The sequence below is a fragment of the Malaclemys terrapin genome, chromosome 5 (genome assembly GCF_027887155.1).
Source record: "Malaclemys terrapin pileata isolate rMalTer1 chromosome 5, rMalTer1.hap1, whole genome shotgun sequence".
Lineage (NCBI taxonomy): Eukaryota > Metazoa > Chordata > Testudines > Emydidae > Malaclemys > Malaclemys terrapin.
The window spans coordinates 87,666,099-87,688,924 of record NC_071509.1 but is presented as its reverse complement, the minus strand read 5'-3'; the positions used below and the strand labels follow the sequence as shown (position 1 = coordinate 87,688,924).

The 22,826-nt window shown below is 42.2% G+C and overlaps 1 protein-coding gene across 3 annotated transcripts; it reads left to right on the top strand.

The window, feature by feature from the left end:
- Positions 1-11,189: 11,189 nt before the first annotated feature.
- On the top strand, positions 11,190-22,826 carry LSM6 (LSM6 homolog, U6 small nuclear RNA and mRNA degradation associated). Of its 3 annotated transcripts, none has more exons than XM_054031149.1 (4): positions 11,190-11,274; positions 15,581-15,692; positions 20,067-20,180; positions 22,520-22,826. In XM_054031149.1, exons 2-4 carry the CDS (start codon positions 15,599-15,601, stop codon positions 22,552-22,554), a joined length of 243 nt encoding a protein of 80 aa, XP_053887124.1. In that variant the 5' UTR covers positions 11,190-11,274; positions 15,581-15,598; the 3' UTR covers positions 22,555-22,826. The 3 variants fall into 3 exon arrangements, with proteins under 3 accessions (XP_053887124.1, XP_053887123.1, XP_053887122.1); XM_054031148.1 differs by having other exon boundaries at positions 11,199-11,303; XM_054031147.1 differs by having other exon boundaries at positions 11,209-11,316.

Here is a 22,826-nt window from a genome sequence, read left to right as displayed (position 1 = left end):
CACTCTGGCCTGGTCCACACTAACCCCCCACTTCGGACTAAGGTACGCAAATTCAGCTACATTAATAACGTAGCTGAATTCGAAGTACCTTAGTCCGAAATTACCGCGGGTCCAGACGTGGCAGGCAGGCTCCCCCGTCAATGCCGCGTACTCCTCTTGCTGAGCTGGAGTACCGGCGTCGACGGCGAGCACTTCCGGGATCGATCCCAGAAGATCAATCGCTTACATCCGGACCAGGAAGTAAGTATAGACGTACCCTCTCTCTCTCTCTGGTTTCATACCATTGTAATTCCATTGACTTCAGCGGAGTTACTCTGATGTACAGCTTCATAAGTGAACTCAGAATTAGGCTTACAATGGTAACTTGATGGGCCTGATCCAGAAGCAACTCCAAAAAATCAATGGAGTTACAGTGGTGTAAACGAGAACAGAATCTGATCCAACACCCCTATTCTCTCTGAACTGGAGCTGCAGTCCTTGTCTGGTAGATGAGATAGAGCAGCACAAACATATTATAAGATTGAAAATGTATTGCTATTGCCATGTAAAGCAGGACAAACCAGAGCTCTTTGCATTTATTAGTGTATTCAGTTCTCCTTTTGGATTCCAGAGGAACAGTCTTTAAAACATGTTGTTAGGTCCTTTCTTGTTAGGTCCTTTCTAAAGATAGATGCTAACAAAACTCTAGCTCCTACCACCCCCTTAAACTTTGAAAAATTCAAGTCACAGTTTGGATTTTACTTTTGCAGATAACCCTACTTTATAATGAGCCATGAAAACCTGGACCTAAGCAACTCCAAACTTTGGAAAAATTTGAGTTGGAATTTGGATCAGTCTTTTCTGCTTGGGCCCATCTCGATTTTCCTCATGTAGAGCCTGATACAAACTCCTTTGGAAAGACTTTAATTTAATTCAATGGGCTTTGCATCAGACCCTTAGGCTCTTCATTACTTTTGCAGCTGAGAGTTGTAAAAACTAATTTCTCAGCCTGTGAGGATCCCAACAAGGGCAGTCAGGGCCAAGGGTCAGAGCAGGAACAAACCTGAGGCTGGGAGTCACAGAGGAGTTCATAGTCAGGTTCCAGACCAGGGCTGATACCAATGGTCAGAGTCAGGTGGCAAAATCCAAATCTAGGGGAGTCAAAGCCAGGAATTCAAGAACAGTCATAGCAGCTAGATCCACACTGTTGCCTAGATACTTCCCAGAATGTCCCTTGGGTTTATATAGGGCAGGGAATCAATCAGGAGCCATGAAGCTATCTGTCAAATCCTTGAGATGAAACTTCCCATGCTCTGTGTCCATAACAGGTCATGAGAAGTGCAGTGCAAGCAGGCTATAACTTCTGCCAGGTGGCAACCTGGAGGTGCTAGTTCTGCAGACCTGGGGAATAGACCTATGGGGCCTTACACTAGCGGCTACAGTGTTGGGGGAGACACCAATTCAATGGATTGGCTTCATTTTGAATTTTTTTACATCCATTTGGAGAATTTCAGGATGAAATTTTAGTTCCATTGGCAAAACTTCCATTGACTTCAGTGGATCCAGGTTTTCACCCCTTATCTCTGATTTTCAAGAAATATAATAGCGTTTCCCCCGTACCCTCAGACAACATTGTAGTTCTAATGTTCCCAGGAAGACCTTGAACTTTCAAGCTTCTCCCTTTTGCAGTGAGATGTTTCCACTTGCTGTTCCAGAAGAGTTTGCTTCCCTTCCTCCCCCCATTCTCACATGCTCTGAACTGGCACAGATACACTGTGCATCATTATAGCATACATTTCTACAGTTATTTCTTCCAGTTGAGTTTACTGGAGTAGGCATTTAAAATCACTGAGGGTTGCAGTTATTTTCTGTCCAATTCTCTTTGTTCTTTGGGTAGCAGAATAAGTTCATTCTCCAAGACCCCAGTTTCAGGTGCTGCCTTTGTCCTCCTGTTTTCTGTATCTTCCTTTTATCTTCCAGTGACTGTAGCCTGGAATTGCTCAGGCTGTCTGTACTTAACTGGGTTCTTTCTCTTGTCATCTGAATTGTTGATTTTGTGTCTTTAAGTTATATAAATGTTTTCCCCCACAAGAAATAGAAGGTGAGGAATTGGGCACTCCTTTAACACATATTTTACTCTGTTATACAACATTGTCTCACTCGAAAGACTTTCATTTTAAATAGGGTGTGGTGGTGGCGGTGGGGGGGACTCCTTAATTTTGACACAGTTTTTACTGCATTAAAAGAAGAAAGAGACCATCAGATTTTTAAAGTTTTAATTAGGTCCTCTGCACAAGGATTTTGAAATGCTTCATGTTTAAGGCTTAGCAATAGGTATATGTTATACAGATTTCCATCATTAAGCTCAACTGACAAAGGCCAACAACTTTTTTTTTTTTTTTTTTTTTTTAATTTTGTAACCATTTATGTTTGAGGTGAAGATGTTAATATGGAAATTTTGGGAGCTGGGAATGACTACGGACTCCATCAGTGTAATTTATGAACTTACATCTCAGGCTAAATGTAAAGGCAACTGCAATTGTTTTATATCTCAAGGCCAGCACATAGCAGTTGTATGAAATTTGGAGTGTTAGACATAAACTTTTATTACCAAATTATAAATAATTTCTACCACTTACAATGTTCACCTTTCAAGTTCATCTTGATTAAAACACAAGGGCAGCTTCTCACTGATTTCATTGAATTGTAAACCTGAAAAGGCTTTATCCTAGTTCATGATGAAAAGATAAAGCAATATGGTATTTAAAAGAACCTATTGAGATCGAAACATACAAAGTTTTAGATCTAAATCCATATTCATTTGGATGAGTGAGATGCAAAAAGATAAAATTGTTAGCTAATGAAGTCTACATTTTATTTTCATTTTTTGAAGCTTTGAAATCATTAAAAATTCCATTAAATATGGATTATGTAAATCCTTCGAAGACCACCTTTCTGAGGTCACTTTGTCACTCAGAAAATGTAGCATTCTTTAGGCTGCCCATTAACAGATGTGCTTACATAATCTTTCTGAATATATTAGCAAAGGAATTAAACAGTCTTTCATCCCAGATGCAAATCACACTACACCAAAATACTCAACAATATACCTCTTATTGCACTGAGGTCAATTCATCACAGAGCTTCAAGCCCTACAGGAAACACTGCAAGTCATCAAAGAAAGGGAACCAGCATTTGGATTCCTGATTCAATATCTTTAATTCTGAACTGAGGGGCACCGAGTGTGTACAGTTCGCAAACTCAATTCACAGGCCTGAAACTGGGCAGGTTAGGGAGGTGGTAGAACGTTATCTTGTTTGTGAGCTTGATATGGCATCAAAGACAAAAATCAAAGGCATTTCATCTGTTGAATAGTATAAAATAAAAAGAAAAAATACGTATAAAGCCAACATGAACAGGGAGCAACCTATAGGCTAAATGGTTCTGCAAGTTAGGATCCTGGAGATGAGTGATGAACAAACAAACAGAATTTATATAAACACAACATAGAAAAATAAATACAAATTACAAAAAAGGAGAGCCCAACAATCACAAAATATCACTGTTCAGATTTGCAAAAATTATTATGAAAATTGAGCAGTCCACAAAATCTCTTTGCTCAGTCTTTATTATACCGACTTATAATAATGGGAAAACGAGTATTTTACCACCAAAAATATTACGTACTGAAGACTAGTGGACAAGTTAAATTTTGCAAGACTGTCCCTAGCAATAACTATTTTAGGTCCTTTCCTGCTTCAAGTATTAGATATAATCAAGCAGATTTGGAGGCTCCTGATAATACAATAATTGCCTGGCAACCCAATTGCAATGTGGCTCCATATATTTGGCCATGCCCATTCCAGAACTCCTAGGCCAGTAAGATGAACTTTATCAGGTTCACATATCTTGCTTTTTAAAACTTTTTAGGCTTTGAGAAAAATGTTACCAAGAATGTAATAAAAATATGTTAAATAACTCCAGAGGGAGGAGAGGGAGACCTTCGTCAGCCTGTTTTCTAAAGCTCCACTCTCTACTCTCTTTTTATTATTTGTCATATATCATTTAATAAGTTATTAATACAATAATGACTGAAGAGACAGAATGAATATAAAATCTAGATCCCAGAAACATTTCTAAGTGAACACAAGCAGTCCTATCCTTATCGCCCTAAAGAGAATGATGCATGGTCCAGTGGTTAGGGGTTAGACAAGGAGACTCAATTCCTTGCTCTGCCCCAGCCTTCCTGGGTGACGTTAGGCAAGTCACTTTGGGGTGGGATTCATAAGGAGAATTTAGGTATCACTGACATTTATAAAACCCTTACTCAGCTGGTGCCTATAGTCCCTAGGCACCCAAGTTTCCACATTAAAGTCCCCAAAGTGCCTACATTTCAGCATCTGGGCATGCACACAGCCACCTTAGTCCTGACACTAGCAATTTGGCACCTAACTCATGAGTAAGCCCCATCACAATTACAGCACAATTCACAGACTAGACTTGCCTTTTGGGCCTCATCCAGTAGGCATGCTATAAACCCCCATAAAACAGCCAGAGAATGAGGAGGTGTTGCCAGGATGTAGGTCACCCAAATTCACCCCCTCTGCCTGATATGGAGAAGGGATTTGAACTTGGGTCTCCCTGCTCCCAGGAATCTTCCCTATGAATACCACTCGTAATTCCTCTGTGTCTCAGTTCTCCATCTGTAAAATGAAGATAATAGTATTTCCCTACCTCACAGAGGTACAGTCAGGATAAATATACTAAAGCTTGTGAGGTACACAAATACTGCAGTAATAGGGTCCTTATGAGTACTTAAGATAGAGACAAGAATATTTGGGCATTAATGGAATAATATTGTACTAGAATGGAATAATATTGTAATAAAATTATATTCTGCATCAACATTTTTCTAGAAGAACAACAAGGAGTCCGGTGGCACCTTAAAGACTAACAGATTTATTTGGGCATAAGCTTTCCCTTCTGATATTTTTCTATAAGAACTCTATTTACATATTATTTTCTTCTATAAATGTGAATAAGACACACACAAAATTCCAAAGTAAACTCCAAAGGTGAATCAGCCTTGGAACATTCAGACAGATTTCTCAGTGGTTTTATGAGAAATCAATAATGCTTTTGCATTGTCATAATTCTAAAATAGATATGACTTATGGTCTATAACAAGATGAAGTTTCACATGATATAAAATAGAAATGGAATAACTCAATACAAAAATACTCAGATTTAAGAAGTAGAAGTTTTTTGCTGTGAGCCAGAGAAGATTTCTATATATTATCAAAATTCTAGACTGTATATTTTCCTAATTTGTTTCTCTCCTCCCTACCCCTTCAAATTTGTGCAGAATTCTCTCTCTATTAATGGAAGAAGCAAAAACGACAATTATAATAAAAGGACGAAAAGAAAGAACTATTATAGGTTATTTCCCAACTTGTTTATTGCATAATCTCAAGACTTCGGATATCTGGTTGGGAGGATCTTCAAGGTCAATTTTCAAAACACTATATAGCTCAAGAGAGAATGTGGAACTCCATATATGAATTTTGTCCCAAATTAATTTGGAATATACTAGATTCCATTTCCCACCATATTATAGAAAAATTCCAAGGCAGCTGCTGCAGAGAGATCCAGTACAGAGCCAGCTGTGTCCTCACTTCATCTTTCCAAGTAGTAGGAGGATAGAGGTCAAGGGAGGGAGTTATGGTTAACTGGGGAGAAAGTGTGGAGTTCTGTATGTTGGAAGAAGGCTTGCAAAGGGGAGATTCTAATCAGCAGATACCTCCCGCCCCATCTAGTGATAGTCATCCCATCCCCTGACAGCTGAAAAGACCTTCCCCAATGACTTTTGTAGCACCAACCAAATTTTCTAGCAGCAGCTCTGGTTATTTGAAAACAGCAACAAAAACATTATTACAAATTGTGCCAAACTGTGCTTTATTGACAGTAGAAGTCATAGAAGACAAGAAATGAATGGTCATAGAGATTAAACTAGATTAGACTAGATTAAACCTAGGGATGGTCTCTCCAGAACAAGTTTGTGGCACACTTGGAGACTCAATATGAGGAAGCTTGCATGCTGCTGTACCTGCTCTATGAACAGAGGAATTAAATTTCCACTGTTTTCAATCAAAAATGTTTCCTAAGCATAGCATTCACTTACAAAATACTGATAATAAACACAAGTGGAGTTTTTATATACTAGTAAAGTTCATATTAAGAACTGTCAAATGCATTGGGCAAACAGAACATGTTAGAGAAGTTTTCAGTATCAGCCATAAGCGAGTGTGTGCAAGAAGTTAGAGCATGGCTGGAAGGCATTCACACCACAACTTGCCACTACCCCTTCCTTCTTCACACATTCCAGCACCTCAGACTTGCCAGTTAACAGCTTTCTTAGTGGGAGAAACAAGACAAAGGAGTCAGTGTATTAGAAAGTTTGGACCATTAACCCTTTAAATGATATCCTCTGAAAAGAGAAGTGAAGGCCAGGGAGAACTTTTCACTTGGCTCTACAATTATTAATAGAAAAACCTATTTAATTATTAATATAATTGCAGCAAAACGTATATGAAACACAAGCAAACTGCATGACATGACACCCTTCAGCTCTCACAGACCTCCTGTGTTAGGATGGACTGATCCTTTGGCCCGGTCATCATGTATCAGATAACAGAGGTGACACATGGGGAGGATTCACGGGTTCATGTGCCCCCCTTCAGATTTCTGTCAGGGTAGGAATCGGGCTGAGTGCAGCTGAGGGAGATGTGCCTGGAAAAGGCACCGTACCTTGCGCTCCCGCTGAGCCTACTTGGGTTGGGTTGCCAACTTTCTAATCCAGGGGTCAGCAACATTTGGCATGCGGCTCGCCAGGGTAAGCACCCTAGCGGGCCGGGCCAGTTTATTTACCCGCTGAAGTGGCGCGGGCGAGGGATGTGCTGGCTGCGGCTTCCCGCCGCCCCGATTGGCCCGGGACGGCGAACTGCGGCCACTGGGGGCCACGATCAGCCGAACCTGCCGCGTCAGCAGGTAAATAAACTGGCCCAACCTGCTAGGGTGCTTACCCTGGCGAGCCGCGTGCCAAACGTTGCTGACCCCTGTTCTAATCACACAAACTGAACACCCTAGTCCCACCCCCAGGGCCGGCTCCAGGCACCAGCTTAACAAGCAGGTGCTTGGGGCGGCCAATGGAGAGGGGCGGCACCTGCGGAAATTCGGGGGCGGCAGGTCCCTCACTCCCTCTAGGAGCGAAGGACCTGCCGCTAAACTGCCGCCGCCGATCGCAGCTTTTTTTTTTTTTTTTTTCCCCAATTGCCGCTGCCGATTGCGATTTTTTTTTTTCACTTGGGGCGGCAGAAATGCTGGAGCCGGCCCTGCCCACCCCTTCACCGAGGCCACACCCCCTTCCCCAAGGCCCTGCCCCCCGCTCACTACATTCCCCCTTAGGTGGCTCGCTCTCCCCACCCTGACTCACTTTCACTATGACAAGTTTCAGAGTAACAGCCGTGTTAGTCTGTATCCGCAAAAAGAAGAACAGGAGTACTTGTGGCACCTTAGAGACTAACAAATTTATTAGAGCATAAGCTTTCGTGGACTACAGCCCACTTCTTCGGATGCATATAGAATGGAACATATAATGAGGAGATATATATACACACATACAGAGAGCATAAACAGGTGGGAGTTGTCTTACCAACTCTGAGAGGCCAATTAATTAAGAGAAAAAAAAAAAACTTTTGAAGTGATAATCAAGCTAGCCGAGTACAGACCGTGTGATAAGAAGTGTGAGAGTACTTACAAGGGGAGATAGAGTCAACGTTTGTAATGGCTCAGCCATTCCCAGTCCTTATTCAAACCGGAGTTGATTGTGTCTAGTTTGCATATCAATTCTAGCTCTGCAGTCTCTCTTTGGAGTCTGTTTTTGAAGTTTTTCTGTTGTAATATAGCCACCCGCAGGTCTGTCACTGAATGACCAGACAGGTTAAAGTGTTCTCCCACTGGTTTTTGAGTATTTTGATTCCTGATGTCAGATTTGTGTCCATTAATTCTTTTGCGTAGAGACTGTCCGGTTTGGCCAATGTACATGGCAGAGGGGCATTGCTGGCACATGATGGCATATATCACATTGGTAGATGTGCAGGTGAACGAGCCCCTGATGGTATGGCTGATGTGATTAGGTCCTATGATGATGTCACTTGAATAGATATGTGGACAGAGTTGGCATCGGGGTTTGTTACAAGGATAGGTTCCTGGGTTAGTGGTTTTGTTCAGTGATGTGTGGTTGCTGGTGAGTATTTGCTTTAGGTTGGGGGGTTGTCTGTAAGCGAGGACAGGTCTGTCTCCCAAGATCTGTGAGAGTAAAGGATCATCTTTCAGGATAGGTTGTAGATCTCTGATGATGCGCTGGAGAGGTTTTAGTTGGGGGCTGAAGGTGACAGCTAGTGGTGTTCTGTTATTTTCTTTGTTGGGCCTGTCTTGTAGAAGGTGACTTCCGGTATAGATGATGAAGATGTCATCAATGTATACAATATATACCTTCAAGTCAGCGGCACTGCTATGGGTACCCGCATGGCCCCACAATATGCCAACATTTTTATGGCTGACTTAGAACAACGCTTCCTTAGCTCTCGTCCCCTAACGCCCCTACTCTACTTGCGCTACATTGATGACATCTTCATCATCTGGACCCATGGAAAAGAAGCCCTTGAGGAATTTCACCATGATTTCAATAATTTCCATCCCACCATCAACCTCAGCCTAGATCAATCCACACAAGCGGTCCATTTCCTGGACACTACTGTGCTAATAAGCAATGGTCACATCAATACCACCCTATACCGGAAACCTACTGACCGCTACACTTACCTACATGCCTCCAGCTTCCATCCAGGACACACCACACGATCCATTGTCTACAGCCAAGCTCTAAGATATAACCGCATTTGCTCCAATCCCTCAGATAGAGACAAGCACCTACAAGATCTCTATCAAGCATTCTTAAAACTACAATACCCACCTGCTGAAGTGAAAAAACAGATTGACAGAGCCAGACGAGTACCCAGAAGTCACCTCCTACAAGACAGGCCCAACAAAGAAAATAACAGAACACCACTAGCTGTCACCTTCAGCCCCCAACTAAAACCTCTCCAGCGCATCATCAGAGATCTACAACCTATCCTGAAAGATGATCCTCTGTCCACATATCTATTCAAGTGACATCATCATAGGACCTAATCACATCAGCCATACCATCAGGGGCTCGTTCACCTGCACATCTACCAATGTGATATATGCCATCATGTGCCAGCAATGCCCCTCTGCCATGTACATTGGCCAAACCGGACAGTCTCTACGCAAAAGAATTAATGGACACAAATCTGACATCAGGAATCAAAATACTCAAAAACCAGTGGGAGAACACTTTAACCTGTCTGGTCATTCAGTGACAGACCTGCGGGTGGCTATATTACAACAGAAAAACTTCAAAAACAGACTCCAAAGAGAGACTGCAGAGCTAGAATTGATATGCAAACTAGACACAATCAACTCCGGTTTGAATAAGGACTGGGAATGGCTGAGCCATTACAAACGTTGACTCTATCTCCCCTTGTAAGTACTCTCACACTTCTTATCACACGGTCTGTACTCGGCTAGCTTGATTATCACTTCAAAAGTTTTTTTTTTTTCTCTTAATTAATTGGCCTCTCAGAGTTGGTAAGACAACTCCCACCTGTTTATGCTCTCTGTATGTGTGTATATATATCTCCTCATTATATGTTCCATTCTATATGCATCCGAAGAAGTGGGCTGTAGTCCACGAAAGCTTATGCTCTAATAAATTTGTTAGTCTCTAAGGTGCCACAAGTACTCCTGTTCTTCTTTTCACTTTCACTGAGGCAGTGGTTTGGGGTATGGAGGGGGTGAGGGCTCCGACTGGGGCTAGGACTGGGGGGGTTGGGTGTAGGAAGGGGTTCCAGGCTGGGGGGTGAAGCAAGAGGAGGTTCCAGGCTGGGGAGTTCAGGGTGTGGGAGAGGGCTCTGGGCTGGAGCAGGGGGGTTGGGTGCGGGGCAGGGTGAGGGCTCCATCTGGAGGAGCAGACTCTGGACTGGGGATGAGGGGTTTGGGGTGCAGGAGGGGGCTCTGGGATTGGGCTCAGCGCTGGGGCACAGGCTTACCTCTGGCAGCTCCTGGTCAGCGATGCAGTGGGGCGGTAAGGCAGGCTTCCTGCCTGTTCTGACTCTGCACTGCACCCTGGAAGGGGCAGCAGATCTGACTCCTAGGTGGACGCATGTCAGGCAGCTCTGCGTGCTGTTCTCACCCACAGGCACCGCTCCTGCAGCTCCCATTGGCCGCAGTTCCCGGCCAATAGGAGTGTGGAGCTAGTGCTCGGGGCGGGGGCAGCGTGTGGAGCCCCATGGTTCCCCCGCATAGGAGCCAGACCTGCTGTCTGCTTCCGGGGCGAGGGACTAGCCTGCCTTAGTGCCGCAGCACTGCCAATTGGACTTTTAACAGCCTGTTTGGTGGTGCTAACCGAAGCCACGAGGGCCCCCTTTCAACTGGGTCAAATATCAGACACTTGGTCACCCTAGCTGAGCCCCTCTAGGGGGCACCCAGAGTAGGGACCAGAGATGGCACAGGTAAGCCGTCTGAGTCCTGTCTCTTCCTCGCCCACAGCCGCAGTTACCTGTTTGGTAGTAGATGTCCGGGGCCTGCTCTGGCCCACACCACACCCACCGCGGGGAGCGATGGGAGAAATCAGAGGGGAAGGAGCTGTGAGGAGAGTGGGGGCAAGGTGGTGTGGTTTGGAGCAGGTGTGCAAGGCGCAGGGGGAGTAGGAAAGGGGCCAGAAATGACATGTGGGGTGGTCACATGCCCCCCTTGTACAAGCATTTCATAGAGTCTAAACACTAACTTCACTCTTATCAGATTCATACCTAGGTTTGAGCAAATCTGACATACAGCTGACCTGGTCTGGTGCCCAGCTAGGACGTGGTCAGTACTTAGCTAGCCCGAGGCTGGCAGTGTCAGTAGGGCAGGTGGGGAGCTGGAGGGACAGATAACCGCCGCAGGGACTTGGCAGTAGCGGCTAAAGGGTAGAGCACCCTTCAATCCCAAGTCCTGGCGAGCAAAAGCTCCCCCGCCCCTAGGCAAACGCGCGCTCAGCCTGTTGAGTGTTTTGGCTCAGCCGCCTGACCGTAGCGGAGCCGGAAGTATGGGAGGGGGCGTTGATTGGTTGCGAGCGCTGCCCGTCCCTCGCTTCGCTTGGGAACTGGCCGAGTGAGTGGCCGCCAGCGGACCGGGCGCGGGTGAGCGAGTGAGGTGGGTGCGCGGGAGCTCGGGGCAGCAGGGGTGGCCGCCGCACGCCCGGGGCGCTGTGTCCGCACGGGCTCCACGTGGTCAGGGCCGCCGCGCGCAGCCGGGGCGCGGCTCCTCTGCCCGTCGCTCCCTGCTGCGCCGGGGCGCGGCTCCTCTGCCCGTCGCTCCCTGCTGCGCCGGGGCCCCCGCGCGGTCCGGGGGGAGGGAGGATCCTGCTGCAGTGAAAGGCGTGTGCGGCTCTATGCCGGCCCGAGCAGCCGCTGGAGCTCGGAGAAAAATCCTAGCTTGGGGGGCGCGGCGGCGGCGAGCCCCTGGGTCTAAATAGGAACCCGGGGCTGCTCCGGGAGCGGAGTGGCGCTGATTGGGCAGCGGCTCCACAGCTGAATTCAACGCCCCGGGCCTGCTACCGCTGCTTGCAGCCCTGTTGGGTTCAAGGGAGCTGCCCCGAGTGTAGGGTCAGGCTGGGCGCACTAACAGCGAGAGGAGCCCCAGTAACTCACAGGGAGGGTTGGACGCTAGCTGCATCCCGTCATAGCGTTTGGCTGTGCACAGGCCCTCTTGCTGCCCTTCGTTGTGAAGCACAGAAAGGATCTAACAAAGCAGACTGGAGCAGCCCACAAAGCAGGCTGGATAGTAGAGTCTGCACAAGTCCATCAGCACCCCATGGCCACCAGCGGCTGTTCTTCTCCGTTGGGGTTCTATCATCCATTTCTGAGCTGGTGCAATGTCAGCCTTTGGCTGGTATTTTTACACACAGTCGTTGTTTTTCATGAGTTGTTCCATTTGCTGCGGGTTTCCTATATGCTGCATCTGAGTGACAATGTATAAAGTCCTATTAAAATCTTCAGTACCATTTCTGATCTGGAATATCCTAAATGAGAGACGAAAAAGTAACCCAATACGTGTGCTCATTCATGTAATGCAAAATTGTTGCTTAGGCAATATTCTCAAGAACTTTTTAAATCTCTTAATCAGTGGGGTCTCTGTTTCCTTTGGGATGCTTTTATGCAGTCTTATATAAAGTAGGGAAGCTTTGTTTGATCTTTATCTTATTCTTATTTATTTGTATATCAGAGAGTGTGCTTGATGCTGACCAATATACACATTTAAAGACTGTCCCTGAGCCATACAGAACTGAGTGATGTAGTTTTAAGGCAACCTAACTTTCAAGTGCAGACCAGCCTTAGACAGTTAAAATACATTGAATACACTCAATATTTTTCTCTGTATCTTTTGCTATAGTTGACACACAGATGATGCTGTGTAATCACAACAGAAAGAAGTGGTTCATGAAACACTATGCAGTCCACACTATACAGAAGTTTGATGACTTCCCCCCCCCCCCCCAATCTAATAGATAATTTTAATTCCTAGGTCTTTAAAATAACACTTAAGGTGTTCAGCCTTCATCTTTGATCAATAAAGTAATTCTACAGCATTGGCTCCAGTCAAGGTTTTATGGTTTACTAGTCCTACCCTTCTGCCCTGGAAACTGAGAAGCAGTTTTACAGAGTTGCTAGCCTTGTCTCTTTTAGAATTTAGAAGGCGAGAAGTAGAAAAGGGATGTTAGAATTCACAGATACAAAAACCTAGCACAGATATAAGAATAGACTGGATAATATGTATTCTGACTACTGAACAAGCATAATGACCCAGGAAAATTCATACTTTTAATTGACTACTGCGTTTAAAACGTGAAAGTGGTAAACGTTTTTCTGAGTAAGGCTCTCCAATGGTTAATGTGGGTCACTGAAAATAGCATAGCAAGATGTTGTTACATTGTGATAGGAGGACCTGTAATCTACATTTAGAAATCAGCTGAACCAGAATGAACTCTAAAAGTAATCAGATTGCTTATGGCGTTGATACAAATTGGCTGTCTTGTATATTTAGATTTCAGAGTAGCAGCCGTGTTAGTCTGTATCCGCAAAAAGAACAGGAGTACTTGTGGCACCTTAGAGACTAACAAATTTATTAGAGCATAAGCTTTCGTGGACTACAGCCCACTGCATCCGAAGAAGTGGGCTGTAGTCCACGAAAGCTTATGCTCTAATAAATGTGTTAGTCTCTAAGGTGCCACAAGTACTCCTGTTCTTTTTATATTTAGATTGTAAGTTTTCGGGGACTTTCTCTTGCAGTGTAGTTTGTACAGTGCATAGCATAATGGGGCCCCAAATTCAGTTGGGATGTCTAGATGCTAGTAGAATACAAATAATAACAATAGTAATGTGGGAGCGTTCCTGAGTAGAATTTCCAGTGTAAACTTATGTAATATTTTTAATGAGTTCTAAAACTTGATTGTTGAATTCACATCATACTGAAAATTAGCAGTGAACGTAATGTCAGCAGGTAAAATAACATGCTGGTAGACCTAAGATTGTGGCCTTTCCTCTAATAAAAGATATATACATACATTTGCAGACACACCATCCTGATTTTACTATTGTGCCCATTGCAGTAACCTTAAATCCATTAAGAAAAGCTTCTGCGCATCCAGGACTCTGACATGCTAACTTTTGCATTCCCTCGTCCTTCTTGCTCCCCAGTCTGTGGAAGTCTTTATATTGGAAAAACTAGTACACTAAACCTGAGCCTTTTTGGAGGGAGCTAGGTGGTTCATGTAAGCTGTGTGTGATACTAGACATTAGTTTTAGAAACTACTTTTGCTTTTTATTTTTTTTTTTTTTTAAAGTAAAAGCAATAAAGAAGATAGTTATGTTCAGATACTTCTTTGGTCTTTTGTATTAAAACGTCTTTAAAATGTTTCTTCTGTTTTTAGTTTTGTTAAAATATGTTTAGAGTTTTGTTTTAGTAGTTTTATTTGCTGCTGTTAGCTTTGTTTCTAAAGGAAAAACTTTGTAGATGATGACTTGATAATACAGATCAGTTCTTAGTACTGTATGTACTCAATCATAAGCTGGTTCATTTATAAGCCGACCTCCCTCCCTCGAAGATGGATAAGTAAAAATGGAAATTTTTTATGACCCATTCAGAAGCCGACCCTATAATTCAGGGGTCGGCAAACCTTGGCTCCCGGACCATCAGGATAAGCCTCTGGCAGGCAGAGACGGTTTGTTTACCTCAAGCGTCCACAGGCACGGAGGTAAACTTAAGTAAACAAAGTGTCCTGACCCGCCAGCAACTTACCCTGATGGGCCAGGACAGCAACTGGTGGGGAAATTTTAGGAGAAGGGGGGAGAGAAGCTGGGGATCGGGGGAGTAACCCCTGTGACCACCCCCCCCACACACACGACCCCACCCCTAGCCTGGGACCCCCACACTCTCCCCATCCCATCCCTTCCCACCTTAGCTGGGGTGGGCCAGGTGAGGATGTCTCTGGCCTAGCCGGAGCTGCTCTGGTGGATGGGGCTGGGTGGCGCAGACGCAGCCTGCCATCCCCGGAGCTGCAGCTGCTTTGGAGGCTGGGGGAGAGTAGCGTGGCCAGAAGTGGACAGACTCTGGCCCCGCCTCTTCCCTTCTGGCTCTGCTGGCTGTGCTGCCTCTCCTTGCTCTCTCTGTTGGGGAGGGTCTATGTCCCACCTCTCCCTCTCTATACCCATTCATAAGCCAACCCCCTTCTCTGATACTTCCCTTTTTTACTAAAAAAAATTTGGCTTATGACCAAGTATATACGGTATGTTTTTAACTGAATCTAAAGCATGCACAGTACATACTCATGTACTGGTTATTTCCATATGTTGTGTGCATGATGTAACTTCATTGAGTTTGAGAGTGACTTCAACCAAATTATTTTGGTTTTCATTAGTGTAACTAAGATCAGAATCATGCCCAAAATTTTACTTTTAACACAATCTCCTTGCTCTTTCCATTTTAACATAGCAGTCTGCATATAATTGTATTTCTGTATTTTTTTAGATATGAAACACTCATTAACTATTCTTGATTCCATAATTCGAGTAAAGCTGCTTTAACAAAAGGTGTTATGGAAAATAAAAGCCTTTGCGGGCTACGTTGGAAGTTTGCAAGAAGCACAGCGTGGCGAACAGATGTTTAACAGAAAAACATATGAGGATTCCTATTAAGAATTTCAGAAACTGCAAAAAAGTTAAATAGAATGTTTCATGCTATGGCTGTGAAACTGCAGTTTTAAGTCTGTCCTCTTTTTTTGCAGATTTCACTTTTATCCACTTTGATATTTTTTCCCTACTGAACACTTTGAGAGCCACAAGACTGCCGGTCTTAGTAGAATATATGTTTTAAGATCAGTATTTGAGTTATTTATCTAAACATTTTTTTTCCTTCCCAGACCATCAGGACCATCACAATGAGTCTACGGAAGCAAACCCCTAGTGACTTCTTAAAACAAATTATAGGAAGGCCTGTTGTTGTAAAGTTAAATTCTGGAGTTGATTATCGAGGTAAGTTCTCCCCACTCTCTCACGTAATGAATAATGTCTACATTCTCACTGTTTGGGGGAGGAAGAGACAAATACAGTGCTTAACTTTAAAATAATGACTGTCCCATAACTAATAAAAGCAAGAGAACTTTGCAGGAATGTTAATTTCTTGGTACCTATATTTTCTTTCTGTGGCTGTGTTAATATGGTGGCTTGCATATATCAGGAATTATTGCTATAGTAATAGTAGCTTGAGTTACAGTCTCAAGTTCGTGTTGTGACTGGTGCAATTCCTGTATCATGTGGCCCCAGAGTGACATGTTTATTTTAGTGATTTACATAAGCTCCAGAGATAATTTTGGTTGGGAATCTTGAACTGGGGATCCCAGTTAGTAGTGCAGTGATTTGAAGGGTTAGAATGGCCAATTTTAGATTTGGGAAAGGGTGGCATAATGTTAAATAAAAATAAATAATTCTGGAGAAATTGCTGATAATCAAAAAACCAAGTGTTTTTTTTTCCAAAACAATTTGTCTAGGTCAGTAATCTTGAAAGAAGCAGTGTAGGCTCTTAGCGTAGGAATTTTGAATCCTCTTGAGTTATGCATATGTTTAACTGTTGGATTGAGGCTTTAGAGTGGGATTTTTTTAAAAGAACCTAAGTAATGTAGGAGCAAAAGTTCCAATGGCTCTAAGTGGGATTCTTGATCTAACATCACTTAAATGCTTTTGAAAATCCAAGTTAGTCATGGGCCTATCCTCTCATAGGATTATCAAGGAGAAGCTTCTCTTAGAAGTCACGCTGGGACACTAGACCTGTATCAGAATAGGTCTGTTGGCTCCCTGTTCTTTCTCTTAGCAGTGTCATCAGAGGTTTATACCTCACTGTTTGCTTTCAGAGGAGACTGGCTGGGACATAAAAAACACTGTCTAACATGAAACTGTACATTTCAATCCCCCCCCCCCCCCCAAAAAAAAAAAAAAAGGTATTTTACTGAGAGCTTCAAATATTTAAATGTTATGGGCCAGATACTGATCACACCAGTTTTTACACGGGTATAACGCATCTGACTTCACTTTACGCTGTTTGAGAGAATAGCGCATGTGTTGTGGTGAGGAAAATGTACTTGGGGATTTATTATAGTACATGAAACTATAATGTAAGCTGCATTTGTGAAATTCCTTAAAACATTTTAAAAAACCTTTTGTTCAAAAAAGATTCCAGACTCTCGTTACAAGTTTGTCAACAAATTTATCTACTTCTGTTTCTAGGCCATGTTGCTAATTGTACTTTTTTGACAAATATCACCTAATGCAAATATGACTGTATAATTGCAAAATGTCTAAATTTTGTGCCAAGTGAATGCCACATTTAAGGGGAAGAGGCCATGAAAAAGCACAAACCATATTTGATAAATTACTGTGTGTGACTTGCTTGCCTGTGTGTGTATATACACATTTAAAATGTAAATAGGTGGTTGGGTAACAATAACACTTTATGCCAGGCCTGTTAGTAGAGTGGAAGAATACAATGGGGAAGAAGAGAGAATGAAATAAGCATGAACGCACGCTAGGAACAAAAAAGGCTGTGAAAACACTGCCATTTAAGGCATACTGAGTGATATTTTTAAAAGGTATGCAGTCAACTTTAGTCTCACTTGTCTGAAATTATTTTTTACCTACTATTGTTAAAAGTAATTCCTGAGATTACTATAACAGAGATCGGGGGGGAGGAAATCTTTCATTTTGTTTATTTTGTGCAATTAACAGCACTTTGTGTAGTCAGTCAGTTTCTCCTATTTGTGTGGAAAGAGAAGAAAGAAAAACACTTGTAGGAAAATGTGATCCTAAGACCATAAAAGTTGGCAAGAGAGTTCAAATTCCCAGTTATTTAATGGAAGATCTTACGGTAACACTGCTGAGATGTGAGGATGTATGCTAGACAAGAGTCCAACTGGACTGTTTTTTCCACATTGCTGTTCTTTAATCCAGACAGTTATACAGTTAAATTATAATAATTATTTAGAACCCAAAAAGTACCAGATGTTTTCCGATCCCAGAGGAAAGCGTAGTCCCAACCCTAAAGAATACAGTCTAAGATGACAAAAATGATGAGTAGTAGGGGAAGGGATACAACATACAAAAAGACCAGTGTGACAGGGCACACATCTTACTAGTTGCAAGTTTAGTGTGTTAAACAAACAAACCAAAAAAAAATAAAATTTTTCTTCGAACTATCCCCAAGCTTTAGTTCTAGTGTCCCTAGCACCTGTTCCTCCCGACATTAAACCCCTTCCCTCTACATTAATGAACAATTTGTTCATTAAGTAAACAGAATAAGTAAGTAGATGGCTAAGATCCTAATCCTGCCTTGAGTTCCATGCTGATGGAGCTCTTTTGAAGAAACAGGGATTCATGGGTGTCACAAAAGAAGCAGGTCTTGAGGAGGGATTTAAGGGACTTAGTGGACCAGCTCAGGAAGTGAATTCTGTATACAGAGTTCAGTGCAGAAGAAGACTAAGAGAAAAGTGGGAAAAGAAGATATATATATTTTTAAAAGCAACATTGCTTTTGTATTCATTTGTTTAAAGTCAAGAAAATAAAATACTAAAGGGTAGGGAATTTTGTTCGTGATCCAGTAACTAAACTGTATAACTATCTTGGAAAATTGATGCCTGTGGCATGTTTAAAAATGTGTGCATTTTAAAATGTTGCAAGCTTAGTTATATTGAAATAAAAAATTATAGTATTTTTTAAAAGTAAATATGTCAGTTACTACAATTTTAGCTGTGTTGTGTTCAAGAAAAATGTTGAGGAGTTTATTGAAATGTGTAATTTATAGCATGAAGATAACAGCTGCCAGTCAAAGTTTTTTCTTTAAAGATATTGTTGATCAAAATTGTTGTAAAATGTGATATATTATGGGGCATTGTGCTATCCTATATTAAGGTGATCACTTCATGGATATTGAAGTTATTTAGAACTATTTAAACTAAAGAATTAAGAGAGCTGTCTGAAGTGATCTCTGGACCGTTAATTTTGATTTTCAATAAGACTTGGATCAAGAAGAAGAGCCAGGAGAATGATTAAAGGATTAGAAAACATGCCTTATAATGATAAACTCAAAGAGCTCAATCTATTTATCATGGCAAAGAGAAGGGTTAAGGGATGACTTGATTACAGTCTATAAGAACCTACATGAGTAAATAATGGGCTTTTCAATTAAGCAGAGAAAGGTATAACATGATCCAATGGCTGGAAGTTGAAATTGGACAAATTCAGACTGGAAATAAGGTGTACATTTTCAATGGGGAGAGCAATTAACCTTTGGAACAATTTACTAAGAGTCATGGTGGAGTCTCCACCACTGACAATTTTTAAATGAAGATTGGATGTTCTAAAAGATCTGCTCCAGGAATTATTTTGGGAAAGTTGGCCTGTGCTATACAAGAGGTCAGACTAGATGGTCACAAATGGTTCCTTCTGGCCTTAGAATCTGTGAATGTTGGCAGAAGAACAAATGGCTGTAAACTGGCTGTGAACAAATACAGGCTGGAAATTAGAAGAAGATTTGTAACTATCACAGGAGTGAGGTTCTGGATCAACCTCCGATAGGAGTTGTGGGGACAAATGACTTAATGAGTTTTAAGAAAGAGCTGGACAAATTGATGAGTGTGATTGTATGATGGGGTTGCTTGTGATGGTAGGGGGTAAGACCCAAGAGCCCTGGGGCTCATTTCCAGTTTGTTTTATGTTCCTAAAAGCTTATGTTTCAGGATTTCAGCCAGCCACGTGCAGGAGTCAGGAAGGGATTCATACCCCCACAAACCCCGTATCTTCTGTTTGTTGTTGTTTTTAAATTTCCTTTCTCTGAAGCATTAGAGATGGGCACGGCTGGAAATGGGACATTGGATAAGGGGGACCAGGCTCTGAGATGGCACCAAGCATGCTCGCTCTCTGGTCCTTGGCTGGGTGGTTTTTGCTTACTTGCTTAGGGTCTAACGGATCACTATTTGAGGGGTCGTGAAGGGCTCTGGTGCACCTCGGTCCCTTCTGCCATTCATCTCTTGCTAATACATAAATGAATTGTACCATTTTCAACTTTCCAAGCAGAAGCCATTGATCTTGTGACAAAGTTCTGTTTTATTACAAGCAGTTTTTTCCATTTACGGAGCGATTGATGAAGATTTAATCACTGCCTAATGGACGATGAGGATATGGTGACAATTTTTCTAATTGGCTTAGAGTAGAGTGTATGCTTCAGTTAATCAGAGCAATTTATCTAGAAAGAGAGGGTTAAGTTGTATTTGAAGAATAAAAGACTGTCAAATTTATGTTTACCCTGATTTTTGAAATTTGATCTGTTTTAAAATTTTTTAAACTTGTTAATGTCTTCAGGTGTCCTGGCTTGCCTGGATGGGTATATGAACATAGCTCTGGAGCAGACAGAAGAATATGTAAATGGTCAATTAAAGAACAAATATGGGGATGCATTTATCCGAGGAAATAATGGTAACTCTCCCTCCTTGCAATACTCTTGATTAGGAGATTGGTTTTGGCATGGAATTTTGAATTTGAGGCATGTATGAAAATAAAATTAGGTGAAAATTAGGTGACTGCCTGTTTCCAGCCACATCCATTTCAAACTTTTTACTCTTGCTAGAGGCCTTACATAATCTCTCTTTTACCTACCGTCTGTGTTCTCATTTCCTCCTGCTCTGCTATTCTGGTCCTATGCTATTCCTTATTGATCCCTGTGACTCCTTCCTCTCTCCCTGTCTTTTACCAAGTACCCTCTCTTTTCTATCCCTCCTTCTAACCCACCCATCACAGGACCCTTTCTTTTCTTAGTCAGCCAACCAATAACATTCACCAGAACGGTCTTGTCTATCTAGCTGTCCCTTGCTTCACAGAGCTTATCACGTCTTGCTCTGTAAAGCAGTGTGTACATTTATAGGGTTCTGTGGATATTGATAGTAATATACACTCACAATTTGATTGTCCAAAACTGAATGTTGACTAACTTAACTATCTAATGCAATTTATTAATATTTAAGACTGTGCTTACAGGTGAAGACTTTACTCTCATTAAAGAAGATTGCAATAATTAACACTGACCCATGACACATTATAATGAGACTTTCCAAGGCTCAGCTACCATGGAAATAGGCGGAGTATAAGCAATTAGACCAGGGGTAGGCAACCTATGGCACACGTGCCAAAGGCGACACGCGAGCTGATTTTTAGTGGCACTCACACTGCCTAGGTCCTGGCCACCAGTCTGGGGGCTCTACATTTTAATTTAATTTTAAATGAAGCTTCTTAAACATTTTAAAAACTTTATTTACTTTACATACAACAGTAGTTTAGTTATATATTATAGACTTATAGAAAGAGACCTTCTAAAAACGTCAAAATGTATTACTGGCACACGGAACCTTAAATTAGAGTGAATAAATGAAGACTTGGCACACCACTTCTGAAAGGTTGCCGACCCTGAACTAGACAGATAAGTTTTAGTGTGGTTCAAAGACAGTTACGGTCCTATCCCCACTATAAAATGGCCTATCTTTAACTTTATTGAGGGATAATGGTAGTGTAACCCAACCCCTTGAGATGGAGGTATTTGTAATATAGGCATACCTTTCACCCTGGTAGCAGGAAATGCCAGGAAGAGAGGTTGGGAGGTGGTTGTGGGCAAAAATTCAAGAATGAACAGAGGGGCAGAGGTCACACGTGCAGAGGAATCAGTGTAGAGAAGAGAAGTGAAGGCACAGGAATGGATGAAGTCACCCAGGAGCAAAATATAAAGAGGAAAAAAGGAGAGGGCCAGGAACTGAACTCTGTGGACATCCACAGGCAAGGACAGAAAGAGGAAAAAAAGAGGAGCACAGAGCCCATGCGAAAGAGAGAAATTAGACAGTCTTTATCTCAATAGGAGGATGAGAATAGAGAAGTCACCTTTAGGTTTGGCCAGGCATCTCTTACAGAATTTGGATAGGTGAGATTGAAGTAAGAGAAGCAAATATGGTCAAAGGGGTTTTTGCCCCATCTCACCTTCTCCCCTCTCCCCCACCTTTTTTTTTTTTTTTAAAGACTTAGAAATAAGACCATGTTTTAAAGGCTGAGGGAAGAAGCTAGATGATGGCAAGGTAACGAGATGTCTTACAGCCCACCCCATAATGAGAAGTGGGGTAATAGACTCTAGAAAACAGGTTGAGCTGAGAAGTGACACCCCTCAGTTTGAGAGCATAGTTAATTCTGAAATATTTCACACTCTGGGCACCCAAGATGCAAATATCATGGCTTTCTCCTCCTTTCCCTCTGCCCCAAAGGAGACCCTTTCCTAAACACTTGCAGGAATCCCTTTATCACAAGACACCGTGGTACTGGCCCAATAAGTGGAATGTACAGACTACTTCATAGGTTACCGTGACCTTTGCCATAAGTTTTAAATGAAAAGGAGTGAGGATCCTGAACCTTTTGTTGTCAGATCACGACTGTTATTTCTAACACCCTTAATGTATGCATCCTGAAAATCTGGTTGGACTCTCCTCGGCATCACAGAAGGCAGTTCCAGTGAAATTGGTTTTAGGAACAGTCACACTATAGAATCCATCTGTACAGCCTCTATCTGTTATGGTGCACAATTTGATGAAGTAATATATTAAACTAAGTGTTCTACAAGGAAAACTGGAATAGAAACTACATATATGTAGTTTGACTCAGTTAATATTGCTTTTGGAACTTCAAATTTTACATTTCCTGATTTCTTGATTTAATTGATAGGGTAAACATGGCACCGTATGTACTAGAATTCTATAACATGTTTCACTTTTTCCTTTTCACAGTTCTGTATATAAGCACACAGAAGAGGAGGATGTGAAGGTGCCTAAAGAGAGAGGTTTTGTACTGCTCCATTTTTTCCTGAATGATGAGAACTGTTTGATTTGTAGTTGGTAATTCTTGGTTGAACAATACACTGTTTAAATATTTCTGTTATTTGCTGTAAAGCTGGCATTACTGCAGTGACTATGGAGAGAAGAGTTTTTTTTAATTCCAAACTACCAGAACACAATTGTAAACTTTTCTGAAAACTTCAGTTGTGAAAAAGTGCGTTGTTACACTGTGCAGAATTAAATAAAAAATGGAAAAGTA

Coding starts and splice junctions, on each gene's coding strand:
- LSM6 (XM_054031149.1), top strand. CDS start 15,599: ATGAGTCTACGGAAGCAAACCCCTAGTGACTTCTTAAAACAAATTATA. Junction 15,693..20,066: donor TTCTGGAGTTGATTATCGAG/GTAAGTTCTCCC, acceptor TAATGTCTTCAG/GTGTCCTGGCTTGCCTGGAT. Junction 20,181..22,519: donor ATTTATCCGAGGAAATAATG/GTAACTCTCCCT, acceptor TCCTTTTCACAG/TTCTGTATATAAGCACACAG.